At 42.3% G+C, this 17,000-nt stretch overlaps 1 protein-coding gene across 4 annotated transcripts in view; it reads right to left on the minus strand.

Annotated features, from left to right (window-relative positions):
• The window catches only part of CTNNA1 (catenin alpha 1), a 65,622-nt gene extending 51,839 nt beyond the window's left edge, over window positions 1-13,783 (minus strand). Inside the window, exons 1-3 of one of the 4 annotated variants that reach the window (XM_080999040.1) lie at window positions 13,556-13,783; window positions 4,779-4,885; window positions 1,534-1,729 (exon numbers count right to left, since the gene is read on the minus strand). In XM_080999040.1, coding sequence (XP_080855166.1) covers window positions 1,534-1,729; window positions 4,779-4,883 — 301 coding nt within the window. In that variant the 5' untranslated portion in view covers window positions 4,884-4,885; window positions 13,556-13,783. The other 3 variants (XM_080999041.1, XM_080999039.1, XM_080999038.1) reach the window with 3 other exon arrangements.
• Window positions 13,784-17,000: the final 3,217 nt, after the last annotated feature.

Below are 17,000 nucleotides of genomic sequence, written 5' to 3' on the forward strand. Positions count from 1 at the left end.
AAGGGGCATTATTGTTACTATTATTATTTATTAAATTTATTAGTTGCTTTTTCGGCCACTCAAAGCAACTTACAATATTTTAAGCAAAAAACACAAACACATACATATATACATACATTAAAATCAGCATTAAAAAACCTCTAGATTAAAAAAATTCCACCCATGCAAAAGGCTGTCAATAGTTAAAAGCCTGATTAAAAGGTATGTTTTTGGCAGGTGCCTAATTTTATTAATAATGATATGTAACAATGGTGCACGGCAAGCCTCCCTGGGGAGAGCACTCCATAAGCAGTGAGCCACCACTGAAAAGACACATACTTATGTTGCTACCCTCCAGACCTCCCATGGAAGGGCCTCAGATTGCAGGGTTCGTGTCAGTTCATATGGGGAGAGCTACTGGGGTCCTAAACCACATAAGACTTAATAGGTCAAAATCAGCACCTCAAATTGTAATTGGTAGCTAGTGCAGTGGCCTGGGTTGGTGTTCTGTGCTCAGACCATCTTACCCCAGTGAGCAACCTGTCTGCACCAGCTATGGTTTCTGACATAGAACACACTAAAGTGATCTAATCTAGAGATTACCGGAGGGTAGGCAACATAAATTAGGCTATCCCTGTCCAGATAGGGCAGTGGTGGCGAACCTATCTGGCGTGATAAGAGTGGGCACTCAGAGCCCTCTCTGCAGGCTATTGGCCCAGCAAGCACAGTGGCCATCCGCTCCCCCCACACCAGTGCGGGTGGGAAGCACTCCTCAGTGTGTGCTCTGCCCACAGTGGCGCCGGGGGGAGTTTTTTTTGGGGGGGGGCACACCGCTGTGAGCAGTAAACGTTCCGTAAGAGCACGCGTCGTGTGAAGTTCCGTGCCAGCGAACCAGCTGGCGGTGTGCTGTTGGTGAGTTGGAAGCGCATGTTTGCTGACGTGACTGATTTGCAGCATTTTTAGTGGTGTTAGTTATTTTCTGCATTCCCCCTAAAAAGCTCCAGAACCCTGTGTAATCCCCCCCCTCAATAAAAACCTCAACAACTTTGCCGTGTTGGTACTTTGCGAAAAATAACCTCCCCTTCATCAGGTCTGTGGAACCACTTGCTAACAGTGCCTTGGTCTTAAATAGTTTGAGCTTCAGTTTATTTGAGTTTATTTTAGAAGCAGAATTTTAGTAGCTTGTCTTACTGAAGATGAAAATGGCATTCCACAAAGCTAATTGGGTGACTTCGGCTCTGTCACTATCTCTCAGACTAACCTACCTCACAGGATTATTGTGAGGATAAGAAGAAGATGGGGGACTATACATGTCACCTTGAGCTCCATGGAGGGAGGGCAACATTAAAATGAAATACATCTGTAAATAAAATCAGTGCAATTACTTAAAATTGGCTGCTTTCTCATAATCAAAGGAATGAAAACTGACCTTTAAATATGTGCATGTATTGAGAAGCAGGCTACTAGTTTTGTAGACTGATAACTTTAGTGAACTAATTCACAGGGCTGGGACAGCAATTCAGCTTCCCACCACAATGTGATATTACTACATACCTTGTTTGCGAACATCTTCCACCGCTGCCACCAGCTCTTCTTTAAGAAACTGGCTCTCCTTTGCAATTTTGTCCCCTTTCTCCAGGAAGTTCTCTGTTGCCTGCTCAACTGATGCAGCTAGAACATGAGCCTTTTTAGATCGACCTCTTTTTTTGTTGGAGGGACCCTTGTTACTGGTATTAACCAGTGTTGTAACCTGGAAAGCAGCATCACACAGGACATATTATTAGTTGACAAACTATAAGAACCTTCCCTGCTAATATGGTTCCAGATTTATTTGTTGGACAAGCATCACAATTCAAGCAGGATCGACTGCATTTTAATTAAACAACACATCAAGCTAAAAGAGTTTGTTAAGTTTAAAAGAATTTTATGTCAAACAGTTATGTAGCTGAAACATTAGTTGCTGATTACGAGTGTAGACTTTAATGCAAATTTTCAGTTTTCTGCTCCAGAACAGTTTTTACAGGCAGTTCTCACCTTTATTTCTTCACTCCTGCATCTTTAGCTCTATCTTTACTTACCTAGTTGGTAAACTCTGACTTTGTGGATCTTTCATCTGCCTGCTTTTTCCCTGATGAACTTTAGCACTGAATTTCACCCTCTCCCATATTCAGTGCTTTTTTTTTTCTGGGGGGGATGCAGGGTACGCATACCCCTAAACATTTTGTGTCTCTAAATTTGGCCTCATTGAGGGGCAGTATTTCAATATGAGTAGGAAAATGAGAGTACCCCTAAACATTTAAGAAAAAAAGCACTGCCCATATTCATACTGCTTTTCTCAAAAACTGCTTTTCTCTCATCCTTTTCCAAGCCAATTTCTTCTCATGATACTACATGTCTGTGGTTATTCACAATTACTTTCTATATTATGGAAACAGGTCACTGTTTTGTATACACAAGACATCAGTTTAATGTTACATGGGATTTTGCTTTCTTATGTTTGAATTCCTTCCTCTAAAGAGCTCAGGGTGGCATTCATGGTACCATTCCATTTTATCCTAATAAAGTTGCAAGATAGAGAAAGCTACTTGGGTGAGGCCACCCACTAGGATAGACCAATTTTAAGTTTCCCCATTTATGTTTCAAATATTTCCTCAACAGATATGCAAAAGAAAGTGTGCATCTGCATAGAGACCACAGAGGAAATACCTAAGTTTTTGAGATCAAACATTACACAAATCTGTTGATTTATAACTGAAGAAAAGAGTTTGAAGAAGAGAAGAGTTTGGATTTGATATCCCGCCTTTCACTCCCTTTAAGGAGTCTCAAAGCGGCTAACATTCTCCTTTCCCTTCCTCCCCCACAACAAACACTCTGTGAGGTGAGTGGGGCTGAGAGACTTCAGAGAAGTGTGACTGGCCCAAGGTCACCCAGCAGCTGCATGTGGAGGAGCGGAGACGCGAACCCGGTTCCCCAGATTACGAGACTACCGCTCTTAACCACTACACCACACTGGCTCTCAGAAGAAAGCCTTTGCACTACCTAACAGGATACTTCCTTTTCACTGTTTTAGAAAATATTTTGTGATATATAACATTGCTAATTTACTCTTTGTTAATGATTGTGTATTGCTAAATTGTATTATTGCTTGCTTATTATATTGGATTTTGTTTTAAAGTTTTAATTGTGGTTTGGATCAGGCTATGCTGGACTATATCAGGAAGGGCCAGCTGCAAGAAATACTAGAGCTGCCTTGGGATGGTGATTAAAAGTAAATGCAAGAACAATTAGCAAAGTGATTTGCTCACAGACCAAGCACTCAGACTCTCTTAGAAGCAAAGAGCTGAAAGTTAAGGTCCAAAACAAGGTGTTTCCATGTGGGAAACGCCCACCTTTGTAGGAAACAAAATCACATATCCACAATGTGATTCCACAACTCTGTCCTCTTTCTTAATTTAATAGATTATTGTGATGAGATATAGGTTGGATTGTCCTGGAGATTGATATTAAAACTTGAGAGAACTTATCATGTCATGACCCTCAGTATTGTCTGTAATATGCATGACCTATTGTGCCACACTTACATTTGATCTCAAAAAGGAGATATTTTGGTCATGATTTCCTTTGAACAGAAATGCACTCTAATGTTACTTGGAACTGAGTCAGTGAGTGAGGCGCGGTGCAGGTATGACATTTTGCAGCCTCTTAATCATGGTTGGATCAGATGTGCCAACTCAGGCTCATATGCTATTCTCCATGATCACTCCCCTGAGCTAATTACAGTGAGTATTACATTTACCTCAAGTTGAATGCTACTCATAGCTGACTTTAAACAAGAATTAGAAGCTATAAATTGGAAGGAGGTTTTAATCTCTGCTTTAAAGTTATCTATTCTCAGTGTCTGAAAAATGCTTCTAACCATATCATCACTTGATTCAATGTAGATATTAGTATCAACCATTAGCACCGAAAAGGGGAAAGGGAAGGAGGGAAGGAGTGCATGCACCAGGAGGAGTGAATCAGACTGTTGGGTGCTCCTTGTCTCTCAAGTCAGACATAGTTTAGAGATCACCAAGTACTATGGACAAAATCTTCAACAGAGGCACTCAAATCTGATTGAAATGACAAACTTAACTAATTAAGTCCCATTTAAACAAATGCATCTTCACTGATTAACAAGACTAATTTATTTTGAATCAGGTAGGTAGCTCTGCTGGTCTGCCGTAGTCGAAACAAACAAACAAACAAACAAACAAACAAACATCCTTCCAGTGCAGTTGGTCTCTAAGGTGCTACTGGAAGGAATTATTTTGAATCAAGCACAATACCTTTGATATTGGTTTGTGGTTTTAATAGAGGGCCACAGATTCCATTTTAAGAGACCAATATAAGATTTGCTTTAATTATCTATCTATCTAAGTTTTTCCCCACTGTTTCACCAAGTGGACTTCATTGATGAGCAAGGATTTCAACTTGGATTTCTCCCATTCAAACTCAGCATTCAAGAATATTTTACACAGAAGGCATTATGAAAGATAGTATCAGATCATATTTACCAGCTATGCACCAGCTATTTTAAAAAGGTGATTTTTTTAACTTGTTCATGTTTTATTTTGAAGTTTTCTTACAAAAAAGAAAATGTGGGCAGAAGACTACACATTGCAAGTTTGCCATGGTGCCCACTTTATACTTGGAAGTCCAATGCAGATCTTACCGACTAGTACAATTAAACTAATAGTTACCCAACTCACTACTATTGATCCAAAACATTATTAGAAATCACCACATACAGCTTTTGTTACCTGTGTAACGAGAGGCTCTAACAACCTTTCAACTGCCAACGTCCTTATCTCCAGACTTTTCGGATCCCATTTGAAGTTAACGTTTCCTGCATTAATGGTAGTCATTTCTGGGGAAGAAGAGAGACTTATCTGGTTATTTCACTTAACTAAAATTCTGTACACAGCACAAACTGGTGATTGTTTTAACTCAGAAGACTTGCTGAATTCAACAGGGCTTACTCAAAAGTTAAGTATGCATAGAATGAATGCCTCAGCTGCAGGGTAGGACAAATTACTTCTAGTACTAGAACTCTGTCGCAAGAGCAGACAAAATTTACTCTTGTCCTATCCATCAAAGGAAGAGTTGGATCAGTAGCCATCATTTAGCCCTGACCTGCAAAATGAGATCTACTTTTGATTTCCGTCCCTGCATTTTTCTCTATATACCTCCACTATGTTTATATTCATCGACTGTTTTTCTTAGTCTTTTTCTGCTAAGAGAGCCACCCCTAACAGAACAAAACTTAAAATTATATATGTCACTGCTCCAACCCACAAGTCAAAGACCAATGAGCTGGATGACAGTTGGGAGAAGAAAGAAAGAATAGATTTCTCTCTCAAGTGGATTGCATAGGTTGATCTATGAGGAATTAATGTGTTGATGGTCTTGACTGAACAGCAGGATAGACACCTTGTCATTCCTACCACGATTCTTAAGTGCTGCAATAAAAACACAGCAGCAGCATCCTATCTGTACTCGCTGGAAACCCTCAGAGAACACACATTCAAGTTTCATGAAAAAGAAGACAGGGACTGACAACAAATGCAGTGCAGCTGGGACTAAGACAGCCTTCATATTTTACACAATAGCTACATCCACCATTAACATAGGAAGACAAACAAGGATTTCCTCTCTCTGTTCTCACAAACTCTGGAAACAATGTGGTACTTTCAATGCTTTAAGAAGCCCTCCTTTAACTCCTTCCAACTATCCAGTTCCATATGACAGGGCACAATAGAAAACAGATTATTTGGCTTTACACTCTCCAGAACAGACACAGTCAATAATACAACCAAGTCTGCATCCACATACTGTACGTTTTCCATAGCCAAGTATATAGAAAAAGCTGACTACAACATCACTGCTTAAGTACTTTTTAGTATATTACCTTACCACCTCATGATTTGACCCTGACCACAGGTACAAATCTTTGATATGTGGGAACAGGTAACACATTCTCTCCACTCTGATCAGTACAAAGACTCCACTATCTTATCACAACATGCTTGCACAGCAGGGGGTGGGAAAAGGATAACTCCTTAAACTGTAGCTATTATTATGGTTTAGGCCAGGCAAGTTTCAAGCTAGGATTTTGTGATATTTTGGTTGGTGTAATAAATAAATCGCCCTAGTATGGTTAAAAAAATCCATAATGACATTCATGCATTAAAGATGTCTCTAGCAATCACAGTTACAGACACAAACTTTAAAATCCAGTGAGAATATGCTCAACTGAATGTGAAATGGGAGATAATACAATTCTGATAATGAGACATGAATCCTTACTGCTACACAGTCACAACCCAGAAACTGATCAAATTCAATAATTTGCTAAAAACTACACCATACTGCTGTAATGCATACAAAAGATGGTGGCTTAAAAGTCATTGTAGGGAGTGATAGCGTGAAATGCTTATTTTATTTGTCACAAACCACATGAATTGTTTTTAGGACCTTGAGCAACAGGTGCCAATTGCAATACAGGCACGACTTCCCAAAGCTGCCTACTGTTTTGCCATTTTGCTAAAATACATGCTTGCATTAAAAAGTGCTGATTTCCCCCCATTTTTATCACCATGGTGCATTGCTAAGTTCACCTTTGAAGCAGTAGTTCTAAGCTTAGCAAAATTTCCCTCACACTTTCTATTACACTCCGCGCAAAGGATGGGCATGGTGCATGGAGGCCAGAGAATGAGTCCATTACCACGTGAATTTAGCAGACATTACAGCTTTACAAAGTCTTTCCCTACCCACACAACATGATTCTAGTCACACACTCCACCCCCTTCCACAAGTGCAGTATTTTCTACCTCATTAATGTTCCTGCCAATACTACAGAATTGTGGTATCAATTCTGTTTCTTGGAAATCTTTGCAAGGTCTACCCACTGTGTGCTTTGTTTTGTCCCTCCTATCTACTACACCCTTCTTTTCATTCAGTCTTGGCTTTCATTGATCCTTTGAGTTCTAAGCCCACCACCAGATCTCATTCAGCCACATTATCTCTGGACTCCTAGGTTCACAGTAGGTTGAACAGGTAGCAAACTAAGCATCATCTGCAGAAATTTAAATAGAAGAAAGTGCATTATTTGTTCATTTATAGATCGCCTTTCCACTAAAGAGCTCAAGGCACTGTACATGGTTCTCCTCCTGCCCCATTTTATCTTCACAACAACCTTTTGGGAAATAGATTATGCTAAGACCCAAGGTTACTCAGTGAGTAGGGATATGAACCCTCATCTTCTGAGATATGAGCCCAACAATCTAACCACTAAACCATATTGGCTTCTATCAGGGAGAAAGAATCTGTGCCACAGATTTCACAATGAAATCAGCTCACGGTATCAGTTTAAGAGGAAGGCAATGGTTGCTGAAAAGGAATATCTGTGCAGTGATGTCATCTTTTCACTCAAGAGTCTCAAACTTTTGTTCTTCTATGCTGCTTCCATTCCAGTCAGAGAGAATACAGGGGGGGACGGGACCACCTCCAACATTGAATAGAGCAATGCATCAGTTTTGGCAGGAGGCCTAGATGACAATTAAATGACTGCATTAATGCAAGTACTGTACTTGTCTGGCAGACTACATACCAGACATTAATCATCCTATCCAAAGAACTTTGACTACACATCACACACATATTCTAGGCAGTGCCTTCAACAAACAGTAAAAAGGAAAGAAAGAATGGCAACACATCCTCTTAATGCTGACTGATTCCGTAGAGAAGCAGTTGTAGGGGGACAAGAGAAACCAGTTATTCCAGAAAGAACACATATATGCAAAGTACACCCTAAAATTACACTGCCTAGCAATTTTATCCACCCATGACAGAACTTTTAACATTACCTGTCCCTCCTGTTTGCCCTAACAGAAAATGTGGAATCACAGTATGGCATTTGTAATTGGGGGTAGGAAACTAAATTTCCAAGTAGGTACACCAAAATGAGTAATTCTACGCATGCATGCAGCATGCAGGAATAAAGCTTACATGAATTTAATAGAAGTGATTTAAAAAGTAATGCTGTACTGGCTATGGCTTGATACATCCAAAAAAACAAAGAAGAAAAAGAAACAAAAATCATGTTCAAAATAGAGACCCCTTTACCAAACAGGTCAGAAGAAACTGTTGAGGCTCATTTCTCCCTTATTAGGATTGGCTCCCTCCCTCAAGTAGCAGAATTTTAATGAGTCCGTTTGTACTAGCACCTTTCTGCTAAAATTAATGTAGCAATCACCTCCATACAGTGTTAGAAACTGAGATATGAAAGCTAGGAGCTAAACGGCACCTTAAATCTAGGTTATGGGCACAACAACAGAATGTCTAGGCACACTTTTTTATAACAAGAATACAAAGCTGAAAATGAACTGCAGCTAAAATACAATGTTCATTTTCTACATGGTCTAGTAGGCCTTCCCCTACGCACCCCCTAACATTCTTAAAAGGGCCTCTAAAATCACAGGCCTCTAAAATTTTTGACACTGGTGAGTCAGAAGATAATACTATGCCAGCTTCAACTTTTTGCAGACAGACCAAAATACCAGAGATTGACACATAAATTTTCAGTTCCAATGGATGTTTATAATGTTTTACAATATACACCCAAGTTGGAAGAGGAAACAAAATCTCTTGCCCTACTCTGTCCCTCAACTCAGAACACTGCCCACTAACTTTATGTCAAATGGTACTTACTCCACACTTTAGAAGTCTGCAATACAATGTATCTGCTATCATGTTTCAATCATAAAAAACTTTCATCTTTTAAGTATGGTCCTTCCCAACATCCTTCCTCCCACACCCAGTGTAACAGTCACAGAGGTAAGAAAATGTTGCCTAACATATAATGGAACGATGCAGAAACAAAATCAAATTTCAACCTGACTTGGAAATATTTATCCTATGATATGAATAGTTCATCCAATGAGATAAACTAATCCTGTTTCTTGCTCCCCAAATCTATTTCACTAGGTACAATTCAGAACCTAACCAAGTTTCGTGCGCTATTTTCAATAATACACAGTGGTGTGTACATTGTGGTGTGTACATTGGGGAAGTATGCTGCAAAGGAAAAACTGATTACTCTGAAAATGGGTGCAGCCAGGGCCAAATCTGAACCAGAATGAATTTTTAAGAATCCAAAAAACAGTTGAAAGCAAGCCGTTCTGCAAAGAAATGCCAAGAAAGGTTTCTTTCCTTTTCTTGAACAAGAAGGGATGTAACAGTGCTCTCAGACTTAAAGTCCCCTTTGTGCCAAAGACACAAGCTGAGGACAGACTGCTTATCTCCAGGGAAGAAAGCAAAGTGTGTTTGCTAATTTGTGCTATAGGAACAGCACAGAGCTGCTTCCAGGTGCCTCAATATCACGAAACCCCAATAATGCCTATGAGAAGTAACCACAGGGTTGAGACAGTTGCTTCCTACATCAGCATTTCCGAGGGTGCTGGTGATACCATGGAAATTAATCAAATTATCTGGGCAACAATGCGGTTGCTCCTTTTAGGGGTTATTGAAGTACAGTGGTGTGCTGGCAACAAAAGCTGCCCCCTACAGCTTCAGCAAAATATGAATCTCCCTGAATTTCATGTAATTCCTGCACAGTACCCAAAAAGACTTCAAAGACAAGACACCAAAGCCCTCACCCCACCCTGGATTTCATCGTTACAATACATCAAAGCCTTCTTAGATTCCATTAACCTCTTCTCAATGAAAAGTGAAGGTACTCAAATGGGACATTCTTTCCTTCTCCACTTCCCACTCCCTTCCTGTGTGTTGAATTAGAGATTGTAAACTATCTGGGTAGGGCCCTGTCCTACCTGTTTTTACTTCATAATCGTTTGTCATGTTGTCAAACCTGCAACTGTGTTGAACAAATTAGCAGTTGGTTTCAAACTAGTCAACTTCGCAGTGGCTTTCTGAAAGCGGCTTCTTTGAAAAACTAACCATGTACATTGATACAACACAATAAGCAATACTCTTTCTATTGGAAGCAACAATTAATTAGATTTGAACTATACCAATGTCTAGGAGTGCAACTAATGTTCCTGCTACGCAAGCCAGGCCAAAATTTGGGGAGCTAAAGTTGGTCATCACCCAGGAGGTAAGCCTGTGTACAGTGTTTTATAACAGTTATGTTCAATTCTCAAAACACCTGTAACTTTTACTCAGTGTTTCTATAAACAAAGTGAAAAAATGAGATACTGTCTCCAAGAAGTATAGAACAGGGGAAACCTACATAATCCATGGGATCCCAGGAACAAAATATTAACACGTATTACTGTATTCCAGTATTATACAATTTAGCAAGATATGAATGAGGCTAGCATCCTCTGGGCTTATGCATTCCTTCTACCCCCTCCACTAAGGATTTTGGAAGCTTTCACTTCTGCTTTTGGTTAATTGCAGTTTGTCATGTTGTCCAGACCCGTCACTGTGGTTAACATTGAACACTTCGTTTCAAAGAAGCCACTTCAGATACAGTGGTATGAAGCTGACTAGTTTGTTAACCACTAGATAATTAACCAAAGTTTCAAATCTAATACTGTATGCCAAACCACGGTTAAACAAAAAGCATTTTAACTCCTCCTGGGTGGGAACGGTGGGAGGGAGCACACAAGTCCAGGAGGAGGCTAGGCTTGTTCATAATTTACTAAACCATGTTTTAGGTGACATTGGGAGTAACCATTATGTGCTACACTCTTCTTCTTGCATTTATCGTATCAATAACAATTTGACATATGACAAACATAACTTACTGCTTAATGTGCTACTTTAGAACTGTATTCTCTAAGTTACAGATAGGTAGCCGTGTTGGTCAGCCATAGTCAAAATAAAAAAAATCCTTCCAGTAGCACCTTAAAGACCAACTAAGTTAGTTCTTGGTATGAGCTTTCGTGTGCAAGCACACTTCTTCAGATACACTGAAACAGAAGTTGCCAGATCCTTCTATATAGTGAGAAGGTGGGGAGGGGTATTACTCAGAAGGGTGGTGGGAATGGGAGATTGGCAGATAGCTGAGATGAGCCTGCTGACGACTCTTAACGACTGTAATAGGTCTTACAGGAAAAGGCAAGGGGTGAGAAGGTGAGAAATGGCTTAGTCATGTATAATGGGATAAGAATCCAATGTCTTTGTTCAAACCAGGTCTCTCCATGGTTTTAAGTTTGGTAATGAGTTGCAATTCAGCAGCTTCTCTTTCCAGTCTATTTCTGAAATTCCTTTGTAGTAAAACAGCTACTTTGAGATCTTGTATAGAATGTCCTGGGAGATTGAAGTGTTCTCCTACTGGTTTCTCTGTTTTGTGATTCTTGATGATTCTTGATTGTATTCTCTAAGATTATGCTAATGTTTACAAAACACTATATTGTAAGAAAAATTGTTTCTAAAGGAAAATGTACCACATGATAAAGCACAACAAAAAGGCAAGGCTCTTAAAATATGCTTTTAGATGTAGTTTTGTAATTTAAATGGAAGTGAGTTCAATAATATGAAATGCTACTCTTATGGCACTGCAGTGGTTATAGGACAGAGTTCTGGGAGGTACAATATTTGCTGTTCATAAACAGCAGCTGGGATTGCAAAGTAACTCTGCACTCCTGCACCAGTTCTTTACACCTTAACTTCCACACATGGGTCCATAATTTCTGGCTGGCCTTGGTCACAAAGTCAAAAATTGTGCTTGCCCACTCCTGACCCTTTTCTAAGGCAAAAGGGAGACTCAAAAGGCTGCCCACTGCTCAGATAAGTACAGTAGCTCTGAACACCTTGGCCAACCGACAACCACGCACCCAGCAATTCATACAGTATTTGTTTTTTATTCTAGAACAGGAAACAACAGCATGGTGGGCGGTGCGGTGCTTGCTGATCTGGCTATTATCCAAATTTGTAATGGTTCAAGTCACCACTCAGCAACCAAGCTTGGTGGGTGACTTTACCCCAACTTTTGCGTCCAGATTTCCACTTCCTGAAATACAGCAACCCTACCCTAACCTACCTCATACACATCAACCTATCTTAAGTCCTCAGGGCAGGGCGAGTTGCAGCTTAGTCCAAGCAAACCTGCCCAGGATTACAGTACTATATAAATACTTTCTGAACACTTAACATGCCACTTGTTCCTTCCTACAAAAAAATCAATACAACATATGTTACTTGCAGCACAGATGCTTGTAGCCCAACAATGGAACTCATCCTGGCTATTAACAGGAGACAGATTGGATTTATTAAAATATGGGATGTTTTGCTAATGGGCAAATTAACGCAATGCATGTGAACTAAACCAAGATTGAGAAAAGTAAATTTATGGCAGGCGGCCACAGCATTTGAAAGAAATGATCCGAACACTACTACTATTGACGCGCACAAGATCTCGATTGTCAATGTTTATCAGATAACCCTGGGCTTATAATTGGATTTAAGGAGAAAAGGTGTGTCGGGAGGCTACAGGAGGAGTTTGCTGGTTCAAGGTGAAGTCAAGCGGAGCAGCAAAAAGCTTGCTTTTTTTTCTTTTCTTTACTCCTAACTTCCATCCTAACTTTGTGGGCGAGGATCCAATGCAAGTTCCGTAGCTGATGGGGCGCAACCACCTCTCCACTGCTGTGCATTTGCACATTTCGCCACACACACAAGCGGGCAAAAAACCACCAACATTAAAAAAAAACACCAGAGATAAAGCCTGGGCGAAAGAAAGGAGACCCAAACCTTCACTTCCTCCTTAACTAACTACTGGGGAAGAAAAGAAAACCAGATCCTCTCTCTCTGTGTGTGCTTCCTCCCTTCCATAGATAGCAGCTCACAAATCCCTGGAATGAGGGCGCCGCCCAGAAAGGGGGGGGGGAGGGGAAGCGAGGAAAAGGCCTCGAGCGTCTGAGTGGATTATCTCCCCCCCCCCCATTCACACGCACGGCAGTTCCGTGTCCCACTTCGAAAGGGGAGCGAGAGAATATATCCGGGGCGAGGGGAAAAGACGGGGCGCCGCGCCCAGGCCGCCGCCGCCGCCGCCCTTTTAAAAAAGCCACCTTCCGAAGTTGAAAGTTTCTAACTCGGCCTGAGGAGGCCCAGGCGGGCGAAAAGTGGCGACGCCTGAGTGGAAAGTTACCTGAGGCGGGCCGCTCCTCCTCAGGGGAACGTGATTTACCTCAGAAAACCCACCCAAACCTTCCGCACCGGGGGCGCTTATTTACCTCAGGGGGGAAAAAAACAACTCCCCCCCCCCACATCCCGACCCCTCACCCGTGAAGTACCGGCCGCTTTGACTCCCGTCCGTCTGGGCCTTTCGCTCGCCGCCGCCGCCGCGCCCTGTCCCGAGCCGAGCCACGGAGTCTGCGAAGGAGGCGGCTAGGGAACGGGCTCTTCCGGGCGCCTCCCCCCTCCTGGCCGCCGCCGCCTCCTCCCGGCCTGGCTCTTCCCAGCACCGCCCTCCGCAACGACGCCGGCTCTTCCCAAGCGCCGCCCTCGGCCCGTCGTCCGGCCGGCTGTTCCCCAGCGCCGCCCTCCGCCTACCTGAGAAGGTAACGAAATTTACCTCACGCAACACCTGAGGGAGCCGCGCACCTGGCTTGTGTGGGGAGGAGAGTCCGCCTCAGCTGCCCTATAGGGAATGAATCGGGGGGAAAGTTTTCAGGGGAGAGTTTGGGATTCCGGTCACGTGGCGAAACTGCTTTGGTTTCGCTTTATCCTCGGAGGGAAGGCGGGCGCGGACTTCCCGCCCAAGGGCTACTTTTGTTGTGTGTCTCTCTGTCCCATATAGCCCCATATAAGGCCTGGCGTTCCTTCCTGCTCTTTGGCCTCGGGCGAGGTGCAATTAAGCCACTTCCGGGAGGTGCCCGTGATCTCATTCGGGTGCTGAGAACTCCGTTGGAGCAGCCTTTCCTCGTTTGCGAGGAAAAGTTTCGTCAGCGTGAGCGAAACCCTGCATGACCTCACTGCTGCTTCTCAAGAATTAAGACCTCGGCTCGCTGCAGAAAAGAAAAAATAATAATAATAATTATTATTTATTTATACAGTGGTACCTCGGGTTACATACACTTCACGTTACATACACTTCAGGTTACAGACTCCGCTAACCCAGAAATAGTACCTCGGGTTAAGAACTTTGCTTCAGGATGAGAACAGAAATTGTGCTCCAGCTGCGCAGCAGCAGCAGGAGGCCCCATTAGCTAAAGTGGTGCTTCAGGTTAAGAACAGTTTCAGGTTAAGAACGGATCTCTGGAACGAATTAAGTACAGTGGTACCTCGGGTTACATATGCTTCAGGTTACATACACTTCAGGTTACAGACTCCGCTAACCCAGAAATAGTGCTTCAGGTTAAGAACTTTGCTTCAGGATGAGAACAGAAATCGTGCGGCGGCGAGGCGGCAGTGGAAGGCCCCATTAGCTAAAGTGGTGCTTCAGGTTAAGAACAGTTTCAGGTTAAGAACGGATCTCTGGAACGAATTAAGTACAGTGGTACCTCGGGTTACATATGCTTCAGGTTACATACACTTCAGGTTACAGACTCCGCTAACCCAGAAATAGTGCTTCAGGTTAAGAACTTTGCTTCAGGATGAGAACAGAAATCGTGCGGCGGCGAGGCGGCAGTGGAAGGCCCCATTAGCTAAAGTGGTGCTTCAGGTTAAGAACGGTTTCATGTTAAATACAGACCTCTGGAGCGAATTAAGTACTTAACCCGAGGTACCACTGTATAGTTAAAGCTATGGTTTTCCCAGTAGTGATGTATGGAAGTGAGAGCAGGACCATAAAGAAGGCTGATCGCTGAAGAATTGATGCTTTTGAATTCTGGTGCTGGAGGAGACTCTTGAGAGTCCCATGGACTGCAAGAAGATCAAACCGATCCATTCTGAAGGAAATCAGCCCTGAGTGCTCACTGGAAGGACAGATCCTGAAGCTGAGGCTCCAATACTTTGGCCACCTCATGAGAAGAGAAGACTCCCTGGAAAAGACCCTGATGTTGGGAAAGATGGAGGGCACAAGGAGAAGGGGATGACAGAGGGTGAGATGGTTGGACAGTGTTCTCGAAGCTACCAGCATGAGTTTGACCAAACTGCGGGAGGCAGTGGAAAACAGGAGTGCCTGGCGTGCTCTGGTCCATGGGGTCACGAAGAGTCAGACACGACTAAACGACCAAACAACAACATGCGGCAAAGTATACCCCTACGTGGCTAAGGGACTTCCAGACCACCATCAGAGATGAAATTTGACACACGCAAAGCCCACAATGCACCAACTGCTAGAAAAGTCTAACAAGTGGACATTTTAAACACCTGACTATCAAAATGCGAGGCATGAAGCTCACCAGTTCCAGCTGCTCAGCCCTACTCCCTTGCCTCAAAGGACCTTGGGAGACCATTGTTGCCTGGAGACAGCCAGCTGCCAGCAGGGAAAACTTGCATCCCTTGTGGGCTGAGTGCGATCCAGCTGCTCAGCCCCAGTCTCTTGCCTCTGAGGATTTTGAAGGGAGTTGCAAGGGCAGGAAATGCTGCCTGCACAATCCTGCCTCCATATGGACACCATATAATTTCTTTTCCCATACTAGACTTGAGTGTGATTTTATTTTGAGATTTGTTTATTGGGGGGGGGGGGTAAGTTCTCAGGGCTATTGAGTCAGATATAAATATTCTATATAAATTATTGTTGAGGCCAGAATTCCGGCACAGAGCATTCAAAGCTACATATGGGACAGAAAGTTGTGTTGTGAGAATTATATTTCCTCTTCACACCACTGAATCACAGGCTTGAATTGGGGAGAAAGGCAGCCAAGAAAATGTATCTTTGCCTGCCAAATGCAAGCTTAATTTACTTGTGTACATATGTGTGCTTCTCTATATACCCACAGAAATGTCCTGGCTAGTTCACCAGTGATAATTTATTAACTGATGGTGAGAATGAAAATCTTCCTTGTTGCTAGGCTAAAATTGATCAGTTACAGAATCTGGCTCCTGTCTTAGTCTGAAGCAGCTAAAACATAACCACAGACCAAAAGTCACCTGAAATGCTTTAGATACCTAAGAAAAATATATAAAGATTTAGTAGTCTGCATGATTGTTACATGAGCCTATAATTTCTACAAAAAAATGTACGCACTGGACTATAACTAATACGGTGTATGCACTATACTGTATTCAGAGCTTTGCATGAGCATAATTTGGAAGAACACACATTTCATCTCTCTGCTACTAAAGTAATATAATTTTGAGATAAATTAAGAAGGACGCAGTTGGCAAAGCTGGCAGTAAAAAAAGGAACAAGTGGAACACCTAGCTGGGCTACTAACATAGCCAGCTAGAAAATACGATTTCTACTTGGTGCTAAATGCCGAGCTAAAACAGACTACATAGTATAATTTCTGCCTTGCACTCTCCTATATGTTACTTGAGTTTTAAAAGCTTAAGCATTAGTAAGTTTCTCTAGGCACATGAGGATCAAAAACGGCACTGGAGTTAGACTCCCATCCTAACCAAGTCTATTCAGAAGTAAGTCCTATTGAATTCAGTTGGGCTTACTCACCCATCAGTGAGACTGGGATTTCAACCTCCTTGCTTTACTAAGACTGGATCAAATGTTTAAGCATCACCTGTTATAGGTGATGCAAATAGCCAAAAGAAGTGTAGGTACGCCACTCAGTGCACACATGAATTGTTTCCAGAGGAGTTTGGGTGTGCCAAACCAGTCGCTAGTTTTTCATTGCCCTGAACCAACAATACCTGAAGCTCACAGTTACAATAGCATGTTAGTTAGAAGCAGTAACAGCTTCTTCCGCAGTTCATGCCAAGCTAACAGCACCCCTGAGAACATGGCATAACCATAGTGCCAATGATCATGGCATCTTATCACATTAAATTTTGATCAATGACAGTTCTATACAGCTGCCACATACACCCGGACAACACCATTACTGGCCCCAACAACATCACACATACCATCTCGGGACTATTCAATTGCTCATCATCTAACATTGTGTATGGCATCA

The sequence above is a fragment of the Podarcis pityusensis genome (assembly GCF_964106645.2).
Source record: "Podarcis pityusensis genome assembly, chromosome: 3".
In the NCBI taxonomy this organism is placed as follows: Eukaryota; Metazoa; Chordata; class Lepidosauria; order Squamata; family Lacertidae; genus Podarcis; species Podarcis pityusensis.